General features: G+C 38.2%; 1 protein-coding gene across 1 annotated transcript in view; it reads left to right on the top strand.

Annotated features, from left to right (window-relative positions):
- nt5e (5'-nucleotidase, ecto (CD73)) overlaps positions 1-17,047 on the top strand; it is a 38,979-nt gene that overhangs the window by 13,906 nt on the left and 8,026 nt on the right. Inside the window, exons 4-7 of the mRNA XM_052098290.1 lie at positions 9,242-9,439; positions 9,917-10,071; positions 12,090-12,198; positions 12,600-12,749. Of these exons, the coding sequence (XP_051954250.1) occupies positions 9,242-9,439; positions 9,917-10,071; positions 12,090-12,198; positions 12,600-12,749 (612 nt within the window). The remainder of the gene's footprint in view (positions 1-9,241; positions 9,440-9,916; positions 10,072-12,089; positions 12,199-12,599; positions 12,750-17,047) is intronic.

Below are 17,047 nucleotides of genomic sequence, written 5' to 3'. Positions count from 1 at the left end.
TTGTTTCTTTCCCTCGCCATTGTTAATTGAATATTGGTGGGAGATCCCTCGCCCATCTATTAAAAAGAAACATATATCCTCGCCTCTCTATTGAAAAGAAACATATATCTTTGGTAGCCTCTCATATCTTGACCTCATGTTACAGTTCATGGACAGAGTACATCAACTCCTAGAACCATTTGCGTAAGAGACAAACAGCCATGTCCTCATCACATACTTTTTATCTTTGTCTTACATTTCAGCGCATTCTCACAATGAGGCGGCCTTGTTTGCTCATACACATTATCATTTGACTAATGAAAGAAAACACCAGCTGCAAAGATATCATACATTCAGCTCATTAGAACAATACACCATTCATATAATAACTGATTAAGAGTATCTTTGTAGGAAATGCCTCCTGTATTTTACTGAGGCACACCACAGCAGCAAAGATACGTGCCAGCACAAAGGAAACACACCAAGGACTCACATCAGAATACTATTAATTAACAGAAACACATTTTGTTTTTGAAGAAATACACCTGTTTTTCAAGGTTATACACCATACCACCTGCAGTTCAGCTTAACCAGGTGCTACAGTAGATCATTGTCATTCTTTTCAGCATGAATATGCCTCTTTACAATGTTAGGCTCATTATAAATTGCACCTTATACAAAAAACTGAGCGCTGTTTGCGTAGTGCAATTATCATTACTCAGAATAAGTGGTAATGTACAGTGTATATATATATATCAGTATATAATATATTTTTATAGTGAATTGTTTTTATTTTAAGAATTTTTTATTTTATAATATAATATACAACAGTTAGTTGTATATTATAAACTCAGCAAAAAAGAAATGTCCTTTTTCAGGACACTGTATTTTAAAGATAATTTTGTAAAAGTCCAAATAACTTTACAGATCTTAATTGTAAAGGGTTTAAACAATGTTTCCATGCTTGATCAATAAACCATAAACAATTAATGAACACCTGTGGAATGGTCGTTAAGACACTAACAGCTTACAGATGGTAGGCAATTGGCAATTAATGTCACAGTTATAAAAGCGCATATTTTATATATATATATATATATATATATATATATATATATATATATATATATATATATATATCTATTTTAAAATGTATCTATATATATATATATATATATATATATATATATATATATATATATATATATATATATATATATATATATATATATATATATATATATTATATGCATTTTTAAAATAGATACATTTATTTTTTAACCACAGATTTAATATTAGCAAACAATAGTTTTGGCAAGTTGTTTAGGACATCTACTTTATGTAGGACATAATTCATTTTCCAACAATTGTTTACAGAAAGATTGTTTAAATTTTATTTGACTATATCACAGTTCCAGTGGATCAGAAATTTACATACACTAAGCTAACTGCACCTTTAATCAGCTTGGTGAATTCCAGAAAATGTTGTCAAGCCCATAGACAATTAGACAATTCGATTCTGATAGAAGGTGCACTGAACTGGAGGTGTACCTGTGGATGTATTTTAAGGCCTAACTTTAAACTTGTTTGACATCATGGGAAAATCAAAAGAAATCAGCCAAGACCTCAGAAAAAAGTCTGGTTCATCCTTGGGAGCAATTTCCAAATGCCTTAATGTATCACGTTCATCTGTATAAACAGTTGTACGTAAGTATAAACACCATGGGACCATGCAGCCATCACACTGCTCAGGAAGGAGATGCATTCTGTCTCCTAGAGATGAACGTAGTTTGGTGCAAAAAGTGCAAATCAATCCCAGAACAGCAGCAAAGGACCTTGTGAAGATGCTGGAGGAAACAGGTAGACAAGTATCTATACCCACAGTAAAACGTTTTGGCCATAATGACCATCGTTATGTTTGGAGGAAAAAGGGTGAGGTTTGCAAGCCGAAGAACACCATCCCAACTGTGAAACATGGGGGTGTCATCATCATGTTTTGGGGGTGCTTTTCTGCAGGAGGGACTGGTGCACTTCACAAAATAGATGGCATCATGATGAAGGAAAATTATGTGGATATATTGAAGCAACATTTCAAGACATCAGCCAGGAAGTTACATTTTGGTCACAAATGGGTCTTCGAAATATACAATGACACCAAGCATACCTCCAAAGTTGTGGCAAAATGGTTTAAAGGCAACAAAGTCAAGGTATTGGATTGGCCATCACAAAGCCCTGAAAGAATCTGATTTATTGGGCAGAACTGAAAAATTGTGTGCGAGCAAGGGTGCCTACAAACCTGAATCAGTTACACCAGTTCTGTCTGGAGGAATGGGCTAAAATTCCAGCAACTTATTGTAAGAAGCTTGTGGAAGGCTACCCAAAACAATGACCCAAGTTAAAAATGTAAAGGCAATGCTACCAAATACTAACAAAGTGTATGTAAACTTATTACCCGCTGGGAATGTGATGAAAGAAATAAAATAAATAAATAATTATCTCTACTAGTAATCTGACATTTCACATTCTTAAAATAAAGTAGTGATCCTTAGACTGAAGGTTTTCTATGATTAAATGTCAGGAATTGTGTAAAAACTGAGCTTAAATATATTTGGCTAAGGTGTATGTGCAATTCTGAATTCAACTGTAGATTCTGAAGGGCAGGACTAAATCCCCAAAAAACATTCTCTCTTATATTTGTATAAAATATGAAAGGGGTGTGAACATTTATGAGACAAAGGGAATGCAACCTTACCTTCTTAACTATATATACTGTTTATTAAACCTCAGATTAATGGGTTATTAGCGGTCTCATTCTGCTTTCTATCTTGTTTCTGAACAACAATCTAAATCAAGCAATTATATGATTTGGCAAACAAAACAGCCATTTGGCTCCTTAATGTTTCAGTTAAAGGGTAACTAAACCCCTGCTCAGAGTCTGACTCCACCCACTAGCAATATTTGAAAAATGCTGGAAAAGTGGGCAGACACCAGCGGGGATAGAGGGACTAAGCGAGGGCTGGGCTGAGCTGGGGCGTGCACCTGAGACCCGTAGTGACGGATTAATTGACAGCTGCTGTCAGACTCTAAAATGGAGAGTGACTGGAGTGGTAATTTTCTCCAGGAGTATTACTATTATGTTATTATTATTCCTCACACGGTCGCAAGACGACATGTACATGAATCTAATGAGTTTTATCGAGTTGATGTCAATAGCGCGCGCTCTGTAGGCATATTCATATTTTGCCGCTATGTGAAAAAATCCAGCAAATGCTCCGACGCGTTTGTCTACCACGGAGGATTAACTTTAGCCTAACCATAAATTGTGATTCAAATATATATGATCACTCACCTCAAGACGCCGCTGCGGTGGTGGAGTCCATGCACTAGGAGTCCTAACTGACGCAATACTATGCTACTAACTAACTATGCTTCTAACAATACTACACTAACAAATATGCTAATTAACTACCTAGACTACACTAAATAATCTAAATAACTATATAAATGCTATGCTAAATAGATGCTAAAATACTCTATCCTGATCGTTTTCAATACTCGCAATTCCAACTCCTGACTCGCTACAGTGGTTTTGACGAAACAAGATGGTTTTTATACTGCCATGGGCGTGGTAGCTCATACCAAGGGCGTGGTGAGCTGGAACCTGCTTACGTCAGCTGTCACCGGTTACGTCACGAAGTACCGCAAACAGCCAATAGGAAAATTCAACTGCAGTAGCCACCGTTCAACCTGAAGAGGGAAGCACTCAGACGTTTTTAGACCATATATTGTAGAATTAAAACACTTTATACACAAATGTCAAAAAAATTACTTGAATCAATGACCAGTACTAATAAAGCCCCATTCTTACAGATCATTAACTAAAAAAAGTTGGTTTAGGGTTTAGTTACCCTTTAAGGAGCCAATGGCTCCGAAGTCATTTTTTTAGTCTAGGCCCTGTACATCCTGTTGCAGTTTATTTCCCTCTCTAACTGTGCTGTGCTTCAGCAATACAGAGGACTACTGTAAATACTCTGGAAAATGCACATTTGATAGGCTATTGATAAATATATTTTTTTAGTAGTTAATTTTTCCCCTTAATAAAAAGTTTTTAGAGCAATGTGGCACGTGGGATTCATTACATTTATTTATGATTGGGAAAGTTAATGTTATTAAAATTAATTGCTTTCCAAAATGTAACTACCTGCTACAATCTCTCCCTGTAGATGTCCCCCTCTCTTATTTCAAGCAATTTGATAGCATAGCGAGGTCCTTCATTTGGAATGGAGCGTCCCAGATTACATTTCAATAAGTTACATAGTTCGATAGACAAAGGTGGGCTAGGCCTACACAAGATTTTGTTTTATTATTATGCATTCTGTCTTAGACATTTGGCTCATTGGTCTCTTCCACCTTAGAGAGCCCCTCCCTGGTTTTCTATTAAACAGGAAGTTATTGACCCTATTTTGCCTTTGCAAAGCCTTTCTACTCTGTTGTCTTGCATTTGCACTCGGTGTGGACAAAAGTGTCCAGAGTATTTAATTCGGACATTTATTTAAATGTTTCCTCGCATATGGCTGAACCCCAAATTATATATCTACAAGTCCCCTTTTTGCTGGTCTGAGTGGATTGTGCTGCGCCATCTGCTCTCTACTGTTTTTGGGAGTAGTTTGCACCCCCCTAAAGCAGCAGATACTCTGGGAGTGGTGATTATTACTTTTGGAAAATGTCATGAGGCATCAGTGTATTACTCCCTGCTAATTCAGAGTCTGAGGGACGGAACTTCAACTTCTCAAGAGATTATGGGAAAAAGATCTAAACTTGGTATTGGAGGAGGGAGTGTCCCACAATCCCCTCTGACCAGCAGACTTAATATCGCATAGTTTGGGTTTAGCCATAAACTCGAGGCTCTTTCAGGTGGAAGCGACCAATTAGCCAAATGAGACCGAACGCATAATAATAAAACAAAATCTTGGGTAGGCGTAGCCCACTTTTGTCAATTGGCCTATGCAGTTTACTAAAATGTAATCTGGGGTGTTTACCATCCCAAATGAAAGACTTCACTATGCTATCATATTGCTTGAAATAAGAGAGGGGAAAATCTATAGGGAATGACTGTAGCATGTAGTTGAATTTTGGGAAACAGATCATTTTAATAACATTAACCTTCCCAATAATCAAGAAGTGTAATGAAGCCCACCTGCTCACATCGCTCGAAAACCTTTTTATTAAAGGGTCAAAATTAACTAACTAAATCAGACAAATTTGCTGGGAATAAAATACCCAAATACTTAATGCCCTGTTTGGGCCACTGGAAGGCACCCGGCTGGAAGGTGGGTCCTCCTTTCTTATTGCGGCTGCTAATGGTTTCAGGGCAAGACAGATTCCAGAGAAAAATAATCCATGAATAATCCATCCAATAATCCATCTGAAATTAATCCATTTGTTTGTACCATTTCTACAGGGTGTCTATAAAGTAACTTTCGGGGCAGTGGTGGCTCAGTAGTTGAGGCTCAGGGTTACTGACCAGAAGGTCAGGGGTTCAAGCCCCAGCACCACCAAGATGCCACTGTTGGGCCCTTGAGCAAGGCCCTTAACTCCAGGTTGCTCCGGGGGGATTGTCCCTGTAATAAGTGCACTGTAAGTCGCTTTGGATAAAAGCGTCTGCCAAATGCATAAATGTAAATGTAACTTTATCCATCCAATAACCCATATATTTCCAAAATCTTTAAAAGATAATCCAATTCTACCATACCAACGCCTTTTTGGCATCAAGTGGGATGGCAATGACCGGAGTCTGATCACTGACCACATGATATTGATGAAATGCCTAATGTTATCAGAAGAGTTGCAGCCCCAAATAAACCCCACCTGATCTATATGTATAAGAATTTTTTATTAATTTTATGGACTTTAGATGGTGAACTCTTAGTTCCTTGCAATCATACATTGAGAATTGTTAGTCTCAAAATGTTGGGATGTGTGCTTGTGCCGTTTTTCTCAAAATTGGTTAACTTCAAACCAACCTTGCTCATAAGCAACCATACATGAATTCATAACTTTTCTGAATAGGTTAGTCAAAATGTTTGACAAAATCTAGCTGGATAAGGGAAATTGGATAGTAACTCATACACTTGCTTGGTTCTTTGTCCTTTTTAAGAATCAGACTCATCCGGGCTTGTGTCATGGTTGAATCTTTTAATTCTTTACTGATTCTGTATAAACTTCTAACAAAAGTTGAGCAAGTTCTGTAGCCTAAGATCTAAATAAAATCAGTGGCAAAACCATCTGCCCCTTAATTACCTCGTCAAGCTCCTCTAAGTTTATCTCATAATCAGGAGAATTTTTTTGCTCAGTCGTCAATTAAGGAAGTTCTAATGGTTCCACAATGTTTCTAATATCTTCATCAGTAGACGAAGACTTGGAACTATAAAGATCATGATAGAACTCTTTAAAGGCAATATTAATATCAATGGCCGAGGTAAAAAAAGGGAATGACGGGAAAAGATTCTCTCTGCTTTATACATCTAGCCAAAAGCTTCCCTGCTTTGTCCCCTGACTCAAAGTATGACTGAATAACCAAAACTCCACTTTCTGTGACAAAATTGTATTATATCTGTATTTCAATCGGGTCAATTCCCTAAGGCCGCCAGGCATCATGAAGCTGTTGAACGAAGGCAAATGGTTGGCTAACTTCGCTAAGCGTCAGGGTTCAGAACTGCCATCAATACTCTTCGGGACTGTGGCCGACCCGCTGCAGGATGGCTTTCTTCAATTCAGGGTACCTCAGGAGGTTATCGACCAGGAGTTGTTGGGCCGTGAGTTGGGACGCCCTCTTCAGCAGCGGTAAGAGATGGACCGCGCATTGCGCCCACAGCCATTCCAGAGCTAGGACCGTGCACTCGAAGAACTCCAGAAAAGCCTCTGGCTCATCTTGCGCCCCCATCTTTGCCAGCATCACATTGGGGTTCGCTGCAGCCAGGGTACCAAGCTCTGCAACGCCTGTGGTCCTCCTATTGGTCTCGAAGGAGTGCCTCGAAGCACTGCTCTGCCCGCAGATCCATGAGGGCCTGGTGTTGTGCCTGATGGATGCTGGCGAGGAATCGAAACACTTCCTCCAGTGGCGAAGATGACTCCAAAGCAGCATACCTTCCTCCTTATCCCGGTTTTTAGCACCAGCGTAACAAAGGTTCAGGTTGGGTAGATGAAGGAGAAAGCAGGAACCGGTTTCCACAGTTCACATGAGTCAGTTTTATTCACAAAAATACAGCAATCGCTGTACAGATTCACTCAAAACATAAGACGGCTTTTTAACATCACTCAAATAAACAGTCCTCTTTTCAGCTTCACACAACACAAGACTCTCTCTCAGGGGAAAAATGTGTGTTATTATTATTATTATTTTTATTTATTTTTTGTTGTGTGTGTGTATACTTGATCTTTGTTGAGTGTCGGGGTTGGGGATTGGGAGGGGGAGGGGTAATATTGGGGATTAAATGTTGATTCTGTAAATATATGTTTTTATTTTGTTTGTTAATTGTATGAATCAATAAAAACTGTTAATCAGAATGAATGCACTAGGGTTGGGTTCGAGAATTTTTTTTTATCCAATCAAGACTGAGTTGGACTTAAAGGGTTAGTTCACCCATAATTTACTCACCCTCCAGCCATACTAGTTGTATATGACTTTCTTCTTTCAGTTAAACACAATCTGAGTTATATCAAAAAATATGCTGGCTCTTCCAAGCTTTATAATCGGAATGAATGGTACCTTAGACTTTGAAGCCTAAAAAAGCGCATCCATCCATCAAAAAAGTAATCTATACAGCTCCAGGGGGTTAATAAAGGCCTTCTGAAGTGAAGCGATGCGTTTTTGTAAGAAAAATATCCATATTTATAACTTAAATATTTTTAATCACTGGCCGTCCATGCGTTCACGAGAGAGTGGAGTTCTGGCATATGACGTAGGCATAGTGTAAGCTCCAGTGAGAAATGACGAACGCGAAAGAGCAGAAGAGAGAGGAAGCCAGTGAACACGTGGATGGCCGTTATGTTAAAATGATGGGATCATTTTCAATTTTGGGGGAACTAACCCTTTAAGACTGCTTAACAGCCAAGACTGAGTCAAGGCCGTAAAGTGAATCCGTTAGGGGTGTTTATAATATTAAGTCAAAAATGTTACTTAGTTGTCCTTCAAAAATGTCATAGATATAAATAAAGCATGTGTATTCGTTGAGTCAGTGGTATTAAAAAAAACATATACAGTATATATGTATATATCTATTTATATATACATATATTTATGCTGTATATATAAAGAATAAATATAAATGTAAAAAATCATAACCAACTAAATTCAACTAGTTATGTGAAGTTTTCATAACTTTCCCATTCGATTCTAAACACATTTCACTGCCCAAAATATCCTAATATTGTAGTTTGCATGGTTTAGTGTTGTGAATAGTGGAAATGTACTGGAAAATGTTGTAACACACCACCAAACCATGACAGATGCAGGCTTTTGAACTCTGCATTGGTAACAATCCAGATGGTCCTCATTAGCCCTGAGATCACAACATCCATTATTTAAAAAAACATTTTTGAAAGGTGGTCAGACCACAGCGCAATTTTCCACTGTGTTAGTCCATCTCAGATGTTTCCATCTCAGAGAAGATGGTGCAGTTTCTGGATGTTATTGAGCTGTAAAGTCATAACCTGCATTTGTAGATGCAGTGATAAACTGTTTACCGACAACAATCTTCCGAAGTATTCCCAAGTCCATTTATTTAAACTCAGTACAGATACATGTGGGTTTTTAAAGGCAGTGCCGATTGACGGCTTGAAGATCATGGACATTCAGTATTGGTTTTGGACCATGCCTTAAATGCAGATTTTTCCATATTCTCTGAATCTTTTATTAATTTTATGGACTTTAGATGGTGAAATCTTTGCAATCATACATTGAGAATTGTTTTCTCAAAATGTTGGGATGTGTGCTTGTGCCGTTTTTCTCAAATTGGTTAACCTCAAACCAACCTTGCTCGTAAGCAACTATGCATGAATGCTCATTTTATACCAAACCATGATAGCATCACCTGTTACCTACCAACCATGGGTTTTGAACATTCCTCAATGTTCCCAGTCTTACATTGACTCTGTCCCATCTTTGAAATTAAGGTGTGCAGTTGTCTCTGCATATTAAACTAGGACAGGATAAATTAAAGAAAAAAGACACTTAAACTTGGTCTATTCATTTTGTGTGTAGGAACGGCACCGTCTACAGAGGTTCCTGTGGGTCCATACCCATTCATGGTGAAATCAGAGGATGGCCGTCAGGTTCCAGTGGTGCAGGCATATGCCTTTGGGAAATATCTGGGATTCCTAAAGGTGACGTTTGATTCAAACGGGGATGTGGTGAAGTCATCAGGCAATCCAATTCTGCTGGATAGCTCTATAACACCGGGTGAGGATACTCAAAACATGCAAGTCCGTTTTTTAAAGCCCATAGTAACCAAAAGTCCTTTAGTCAATATAGCGCAACAATTTCTGGAAGTAAAAATCCTATTCATTTCTCCATAGACAAATACATTTTTAGTGATAATGAATAAACCTTTCAAAATGTGCAATGAGCTCTGAGGTTAAGAAATGATATATACTTCATCCAGTGGCACTATATGCCAGTGGCCACAAGCATGATTCCTCTTACCATGGAAAATTGTCATGACAAAAGAGGTTGTCAATGGCCGCCCACTCTCATGAAGCACTGTGAATGGTGAAATCGAAATGATGTAAAAAAATCAGTGCAACCTCTAATCCATAATACATTACACACCATAATCTTTGTGAGTAACAGGACATTTGTATGTTACTACAGTGTACCTTAGTGATTACCCAACAAATTGTGCATCTACCTATCAACCTGTGAAATATCTTTGTCTAGATCCAATCATTCAAGCTGAATTGGAGAACTGGAAAAAGAATCTGGCCAATTACTCTTCTCTGTATGTGGGACAAACTCTGGTGTATCTCAATGGAACTTTTGAGGAATGTCGATTTCGTGAATGTAATTTAGGGAACTTGATCTGTGATGCCATGGTAAGTGAATAGCTGTATGATTTTAAAAATACATTTACTGCTAAATCTTGATGCAGAATGTTTTACAGCATTCTTTCCTATTGCTCTCTGTGGACTTGAGTTGTAGGGTTCACTTTATAAGGCAGAAATCTCTGGATGGGACAATCAACCCAACAGAAACCCAACTCAAAGAACACCAATATTCAAATATCTTACAATAACAGCAACAAACCTAAGAGTTGCCTTTTTTCAACTGGTTCTGAAAGACTCAACTAGTGTACCCTGCAAAGGCTAAACACAGTAACTACACATATTGTCAAAATTGAGTTATGTATTAAATCTGGGGCCTGATGTATAAACGTTGCGTACGCAAGTTCCCTCACACACATTTGGATTTGTAAAAAATAAACTTGCCATATGTGTGCACCGTCCGCACAGGACTGTGCGTTCACACTTTTTATTGGTTTGTGTCAATTGGCCACTCCAGCTGGACAAGTCATGAAATGAACAGACTGATTCTATATTCTGATTTTCATTTAATGCAAAACATTTAGAATGAAAAGGTATGGAGTTAAGCACACAAATAATAATTAAATGCTATCCAGTGTTAATTTGACTAATTAATAAGCCATTCAAATATAAAGTGTAAAAAAGTGATATGCTTTTGGAAGACTTTCCCGTGGTATAATAAGGAGGGAATGTACATTTAATGACAGTGAGGATTTCTTGGCTCATGATATTTTTGTATCCAAAAGGTTGTTAGCTTCAAATTGTGTTGTACAATATAGAAATCACATTCTGAGGACAGCATTCGGATTTAGATAAATCTGTGATGTGCACTTTACTGATGTGGAATGGCCTGGTAAAACAGATGGTTTAAAACAGATAGGATACTGACGGACATTTAGAAGTAGAACGGACCATTGGATAGACTGGGGGTTGGTTGTCTGGATAGTTCAGAAACACAGTACTGTACAGCCAAACAAAGTTTTTTACATGAGGCCCCTGGTCTCTTTGACCGCTCCTGTGAAAGACAGGTTTCAATCAGCTGTGCTCAGATTCAGAGTAAACCGAGTGAGAATATTTTATTATCCACATTTTGACTTTGTAGGGCAGTAGTGAGCACAAACCCACTAACAACTAGGGAAATCTTGGGGGAGTAACCCGGTATCAGAGTCACTCTGCAGCTTTCATTGAGTGTAAATTAAATGCCACACCTGTGGATGTGCACAAGAATAATCAGCTTTCGAGTGCAATAAACACTTTGTCCTGTGATTGTGATTCCTGCGTAAATACATTTATTTCTGTGACCTTTCCCTATCCCTACGCCGCCTCCCCTCGTCTCTCCCCCAGGTTCCCAGGAGGCAGGGTGGACCACTGGCAGACAGGATGGCCAGAAGAGCAGTGTTTCCTCTCCGGGGGGGTGGGGGGGTGGTAGGGTTAGACCGACCAGTGGCGGCCGGTGGGAAAGTGAGATAAAGGGGAGCCAGAGGCACCAGTTCGACAGTTACGTTTACTGTTCAGCCGTTTCCCGCCTCCTCCTTGCCTGTCCTTATACTGTTACAATTCCCTTTATACATGATGCAGTACACTGTTTTGTTATTTACTTTAAAATATTGAAGACTCCAGTATACAATATGTTACTGCAGATGCACATCCATTCATTATTGCATGTTGTAAGGCACTTGGCATGCCATCTGTATCTGTAGCGTTTTGTCTTGTGCATGCTATTCAATTACCAGAATTATGAATAATTTATTTAAAATTATGAATGAGATTTCGTGGATCGATCCATAATTGTTTGAGATACACAAAGTAGCAGTGAATCAATTTTTTTCCCCACCCTAACAGCTAACATCAGCCTTGGAGCAACACAGCCACATAAAATCAGAGTAAACCAAATCTTGAAATTAAGAAGAAATGTATTTCTGAACCATTGTGAAGGGGAAAATAGAAAGAGTTTTATGAGTGAATGAGTTTGTGAGGTAAAAGTCAAACTGGTATATTTGTAAAGGATTCCTTCTCTGTGTGTGTTTTAGGTCCATAATAATATTAAATATGCTGATGAAATACAGTGGAATCATGTAAGCTCTTGTATTCTCAACGGTGGAGGCATCCGATCAGCTATTGATGAGCGCAACAGAAATGGTATGGCAGTTTTCTTTGTTTAGTTTTAGGTTCATAATTATTTTTTATTATTTTTTATTGAAGTATGATTACACATACAACACTTTATTAGAAAACATTTTGACAATGTACTAAATGTATATTCTAAAGTCAGGCTTTGATGAATGAAATCAGCCATCAACATAAATTAATTCAAAGAAAACTAAAGTTATTTCCTCTGTAATCTAAAGTTTTTGTTTGTATTGTCATGCAGATTTATAGTTTTAGTTTAGTTTTTGTTCTTTTACAAACTCCTGTTTTTATATTTTATTTTAGTTTAAAAAAACAAAAAATAGTCGTATTCGTAATAGTTTTTGTTAACGATGCGCCAGTGAACTTTTGAAAATGTGTACGTTGGAAACTTAATCGTTTTTCAAATGCAGGTACAATCACAATGGAAGACCTGATCTCTGTGTTGCCATTTGGAGGCACGTCTGATCTGGTGCAGATGAACGGATCGACTTTGAGAGAGGTCTTTGAGCACTCAGTGCACAGATATGGAGGAAGTACTGGAGAATTCTTGCAGGTGTCAGGTGAGTTTACCTGCATGTCCTAAGATGTGCATTTGAATGCTTTCACACTAGTGCTTCATGAGTTCAACTGACGTCAAAGGTGGAATGCAATCTGTCCTAACTCGCAGAATAAAACTTTTATTGATGAGGTACAGTTTACTTCTATTTTGCTTCTGTAATCTGATGTGTTTCCTATTACTATATCAATAAGAAAGGCACGATTGCTTTTCTGATCATGAAAATAATGATTTTAAGTTATGCCGTATAATGGAGAGTAGCCCTAAATTCCCTTGTGCATTAAAAGTGCCATTTTCTCACAGATAGTCAGTTGCATGAGAGTGCACAATCCCGCACTCATTCTCACACACACATACTGTAAACAGCGTGCAAGGAGAGAGGGAGTGTGCACTTTCATGCAATCAACAGTCAGATGATTGCAACGCACTCAGTGGACAGTCGAGTGTTTACCAGTTGGTGCAACATCACCATTTCTTCTAACACTTATTAAGCATTTGGGTACTGAAGACACACGTTTGTTTAGTTTAGCAAGCAGAATTTTCCCCATCCATCCATTATGCAGTTCTTCAGCGGTGCAATTTTACGGGGCCTTCATTGCCATATGGTGTGCTTCATAATGTGCCACACACTCTCTGTTTACACAGCCGTGCACTTATAATACAGGCAGTATGTTCTTTGGCATTGTACTGCTGGAAATTGCAGGGACGTTCTTGGAAAAGACGGCATATGTTGTTCCAAAATGAATACATTTCTTTCTGCATTAATGGTGCCCTCACAGATATGCAAGTTACCCATACCATGGGCACTGGCTCACCCCCATAACATGACAGACAATGGCTTTTGGACCTGATGCTGATAACAGCTTTTATGCTCCTTTTCCTCTTTGGACCGGAAAACTATTTGAAATGTTGACACATCGGACCATATAAACAATTCCACTGTTCTACTTCCTTCTCAGATGAGACCCTAGCCCAGAGAAATCGGTGGCACTTCTAGACAGTGTTGATGAATGGCTCCTGCTTTCCATAGTAAAGCCTTAACTTGCATCTGTGGATATAGCGATGAATGATGTTGACTGACAGTTTTACCAAAGTATTTCTGAGCCCATGTCATGATATCCATTACAGACGAATTATGGTTTTTAAGACAGTGACTTCTGACATATCAGAGATCACGCTCATTCAGAAGAGGTTTTTCAGCAGGACAATGCTAAATCACATTCTGAATGGATAACATTTGCATGGCTATGTAAGCAGATATAGTGCGGGTGCTATATTGTCCTTCCTGCAGTCCTGATCTGTCTCCTATTGAGAATGTGTGGTGCATTATGAAGTGTACATTACAGCAAAGATGACAATTGCAGTCTTGTGTATTCAGTGCCCAAATGCTTATTAATAAGTGTTACTAGAATAAATGGTGGTTACACAGTGGTAAATACTCGACTGTTCCAGCTTTTTTTTTGGAATTGTGGTTGTAAGCAGATCAAATGATAGTTGACCCCAAAATGAAAATTCTGTCATAATTACTCTACCTCATGTTGTTTCAATCCCTTATACATTTCTCTCTTCTGTGGAACACAAAAGTGGATGTTAGGAAGAATTTATGTCCCAGTCACCATTCACTTTCATTTTTTTTTCTCCATACAATGGTGACTGAGAATAACAGTTTGCCTAACATCTCCTTTTGAGTTCCATGGCTGAAAGAAAGTCATATGGGTTTGCAAAAACATGAAGCTGAGTAATAAGTGATGACAGAATTTTCATTTTTGGGTCAACTATTTCTTTCAGTCATTGATAACCAGTTTATGGTTATAAATGCACTGAAAATTAACAGATGACATCCTGAAAGAGGGGACCTTGCTGCTAAATCACTTTATAAAATAGATATGTATTTAAGATAAATACGATATTTTGAATATTATATATATTAAGGATATTATATTATTTATATTATGCAAATCGGTACATAGGCCTACTTATATTAAAACGGACTAATTCACAAAGATAGAGATGAGAGATGTATCAGGTGTTCACTCTCCAGCTGAGGAGAATTTTACACAAAGCATTTTGCTATTTCTTCCTTTCTAGTTAAAGGTGAAGCGATGCAAAGAAGCAACTAGATCGATCTACTGTCATGTGCTTGGACTGTAATTATAAACAGTAGCGATAGTTTTATCACGTATCTCGCTTGCAGAGACGCAATATTACTTCAACTGCACGTCGAATTAACATGTTTATACATCTTATGCGACAATGCTCTGCCTTACCTCACTGTGCTCTCGCACTAAACTCAACCAGTGTTCAATAAGCTGTGTGCGGAATGCAGCATGTGGGCACGAGAGAGAAACACAGTAGAGCTAATTTACTCACGCTGATTGTGGGATTAAGATAGAAAGACAAAATTTCCAGCATTATGAACATGGAATTTATGGGAATAAATAAAATGGTGCGCAATACTTGCAATCCTGCCCTGTCTGTGTTCCGCGACTGCGATCGGGTCCTTGAATAACGCATAACCGGTGGAGTTTCTTGTGCCCCCTAGGGAGTTGGTGCCTTAAGCAGACAGTGTAATATGCGTATAGGGAGCGGCGGTACTGAGTATGTGTTAGAACAGAGCTGCTCACAAACAGTACATGGATTCATGCAAATGAGTCAAACTACCTAACTCAGCTTCCTAAATCAGCATTCTTGCTACTGAAATTTAATCCGAAATGCTATGAAAATGTCTCTTCTTAAAGTTCTTATACTACTGAGTCGTGGTAAAAAGAGTTGACAAGAAATTAGGGGGAGGTATAATGGGCAAATAAAAAGCATTTTAAATAGGGCTTTTGATTTAATGGGTTAATTCAGTGTGATTAATTATATTAAAAATAATGTATGCAATTAATCATACCCCAGATCATAATAAGGAACTTTCGGAGCAATTCAAGCTTAAAGTGCTTTATCACCGTTATGTTTTTATGATTATCATTCAGCAGGGTGCCGAAAGTGTTTGTCTGACGCTTGTGTACCCTTACAATAAATCTACCTCTGACAGATTGACAAATTCAATTGCAAAATGGATTGCTGTGGACTGTATGCCAATGATAGGTTTATGTTCAATTAGAGCTGCACGATTAATCGTTAAAAGATTCCGATCTCGATTCAGACACCCACGTGATCTCAGTCCTAAATTACAAAAATTCAGCTATGGATGTTAACATTCCCATGGCATGCCTTTTGTAAGGCAGTCAAATAAAAAATTGTAATTAGCTTCGAGACACACTTTTAAAGGTTGAAGTTCTTTTTAACATGATATGGCATCTAAAAACAGCACTCCTGCACAAGATGCTGAATAAACTAGGAAACACAATGGCCAAAGACGTTAGTCTAGCGCAGTGGTTCCCAAACTGCAGCGTGCCACCATGACTGGTTAATGGTGCCACAAAATCTCTGCTCAGTACAGTATTTAAATAAAAGCCAAAAAATACCGGCATTATCAAGCTCTGACTCAATTCGGTGCAGTTTGATTTCAGCTGGCTACTTTCAAACGCTCACATGTGTATGTCTGCCCATGTGCTTGTGTCCTGTGATGAATGCAGCTGTGTGCGTGAACAGCCAAATGCTCTTTTTTTTTTTTGTCAAAAGTTTAAATATGAGCAAAGAAGGTTGAGAAAAATATGTCCTTATTGTTATCCTTTTGGTCTTTCATTCAAACTATTCACAAAAATCTATCCTCTACTGGATATTAAAAAATTGCAAACAAACACAAGTAAAAAAAAAAAATATATATATATATATGTGTGTGGCACAATTATTGGCACCCTTTTATTCAAAACGTTTTGCAACCTCCCTTTGCCAAGATAACAGCTCTGAGTCTTCTCTTATAATGCCTAATGAGGTTGAAGTGATCTGAGACCATTCCTCCATACAGAATCTCTCCGGATCCTTCAAATTCAGATGTCCATGTTGGTGGACTCTCATCTTCAGTTCACCCCACACATTTTCTATGTGGTTCAGTTCAGGGGACTGGGATGGCCATGGCAGAATTTTTATTTTATGGTCAGTGGACCATTTTTGTGTTGATTTTGATGTGTGTTTTGGATCATTGTCCTGCTGGAAGATCCAGCCAGGGCCAATTTTAAGCTTTGTGGCAGAAGCAGTCAGGTTTTGATTCTTTATCTGTTGGTGTTTGATAGAGTCCATGATGCCATTTATCCAAATAGGATGACCAGGACCTCTGGCATAAAAACAGCCCCACAACATTAAAGATCCAGCACCACATTTAACCGTGGACATTTGGTACTTCATCTCTGTGTGCAC

The sequence above is a fragment of the Xyrauchen texanus genome, chromosome 30, assembly GCF_025860055.1.
Source record: "Xyrauchen texanus isolate HMW12.3.18 chromosome 30, RBS_HiC_50CHRs, whole genome shotgun sequence".
Lineage (NCBI taxonomy): Eukaryota > Metazoa > Chordata > Actinopteri > Cypriniformes > Catostomidae > Xyrauchen > Xyrauchen texanus.
Note: the sequence above shows the minus strand (reverse complement) of the source record. Positions and strands in the feature narration are given on the sequence as shown.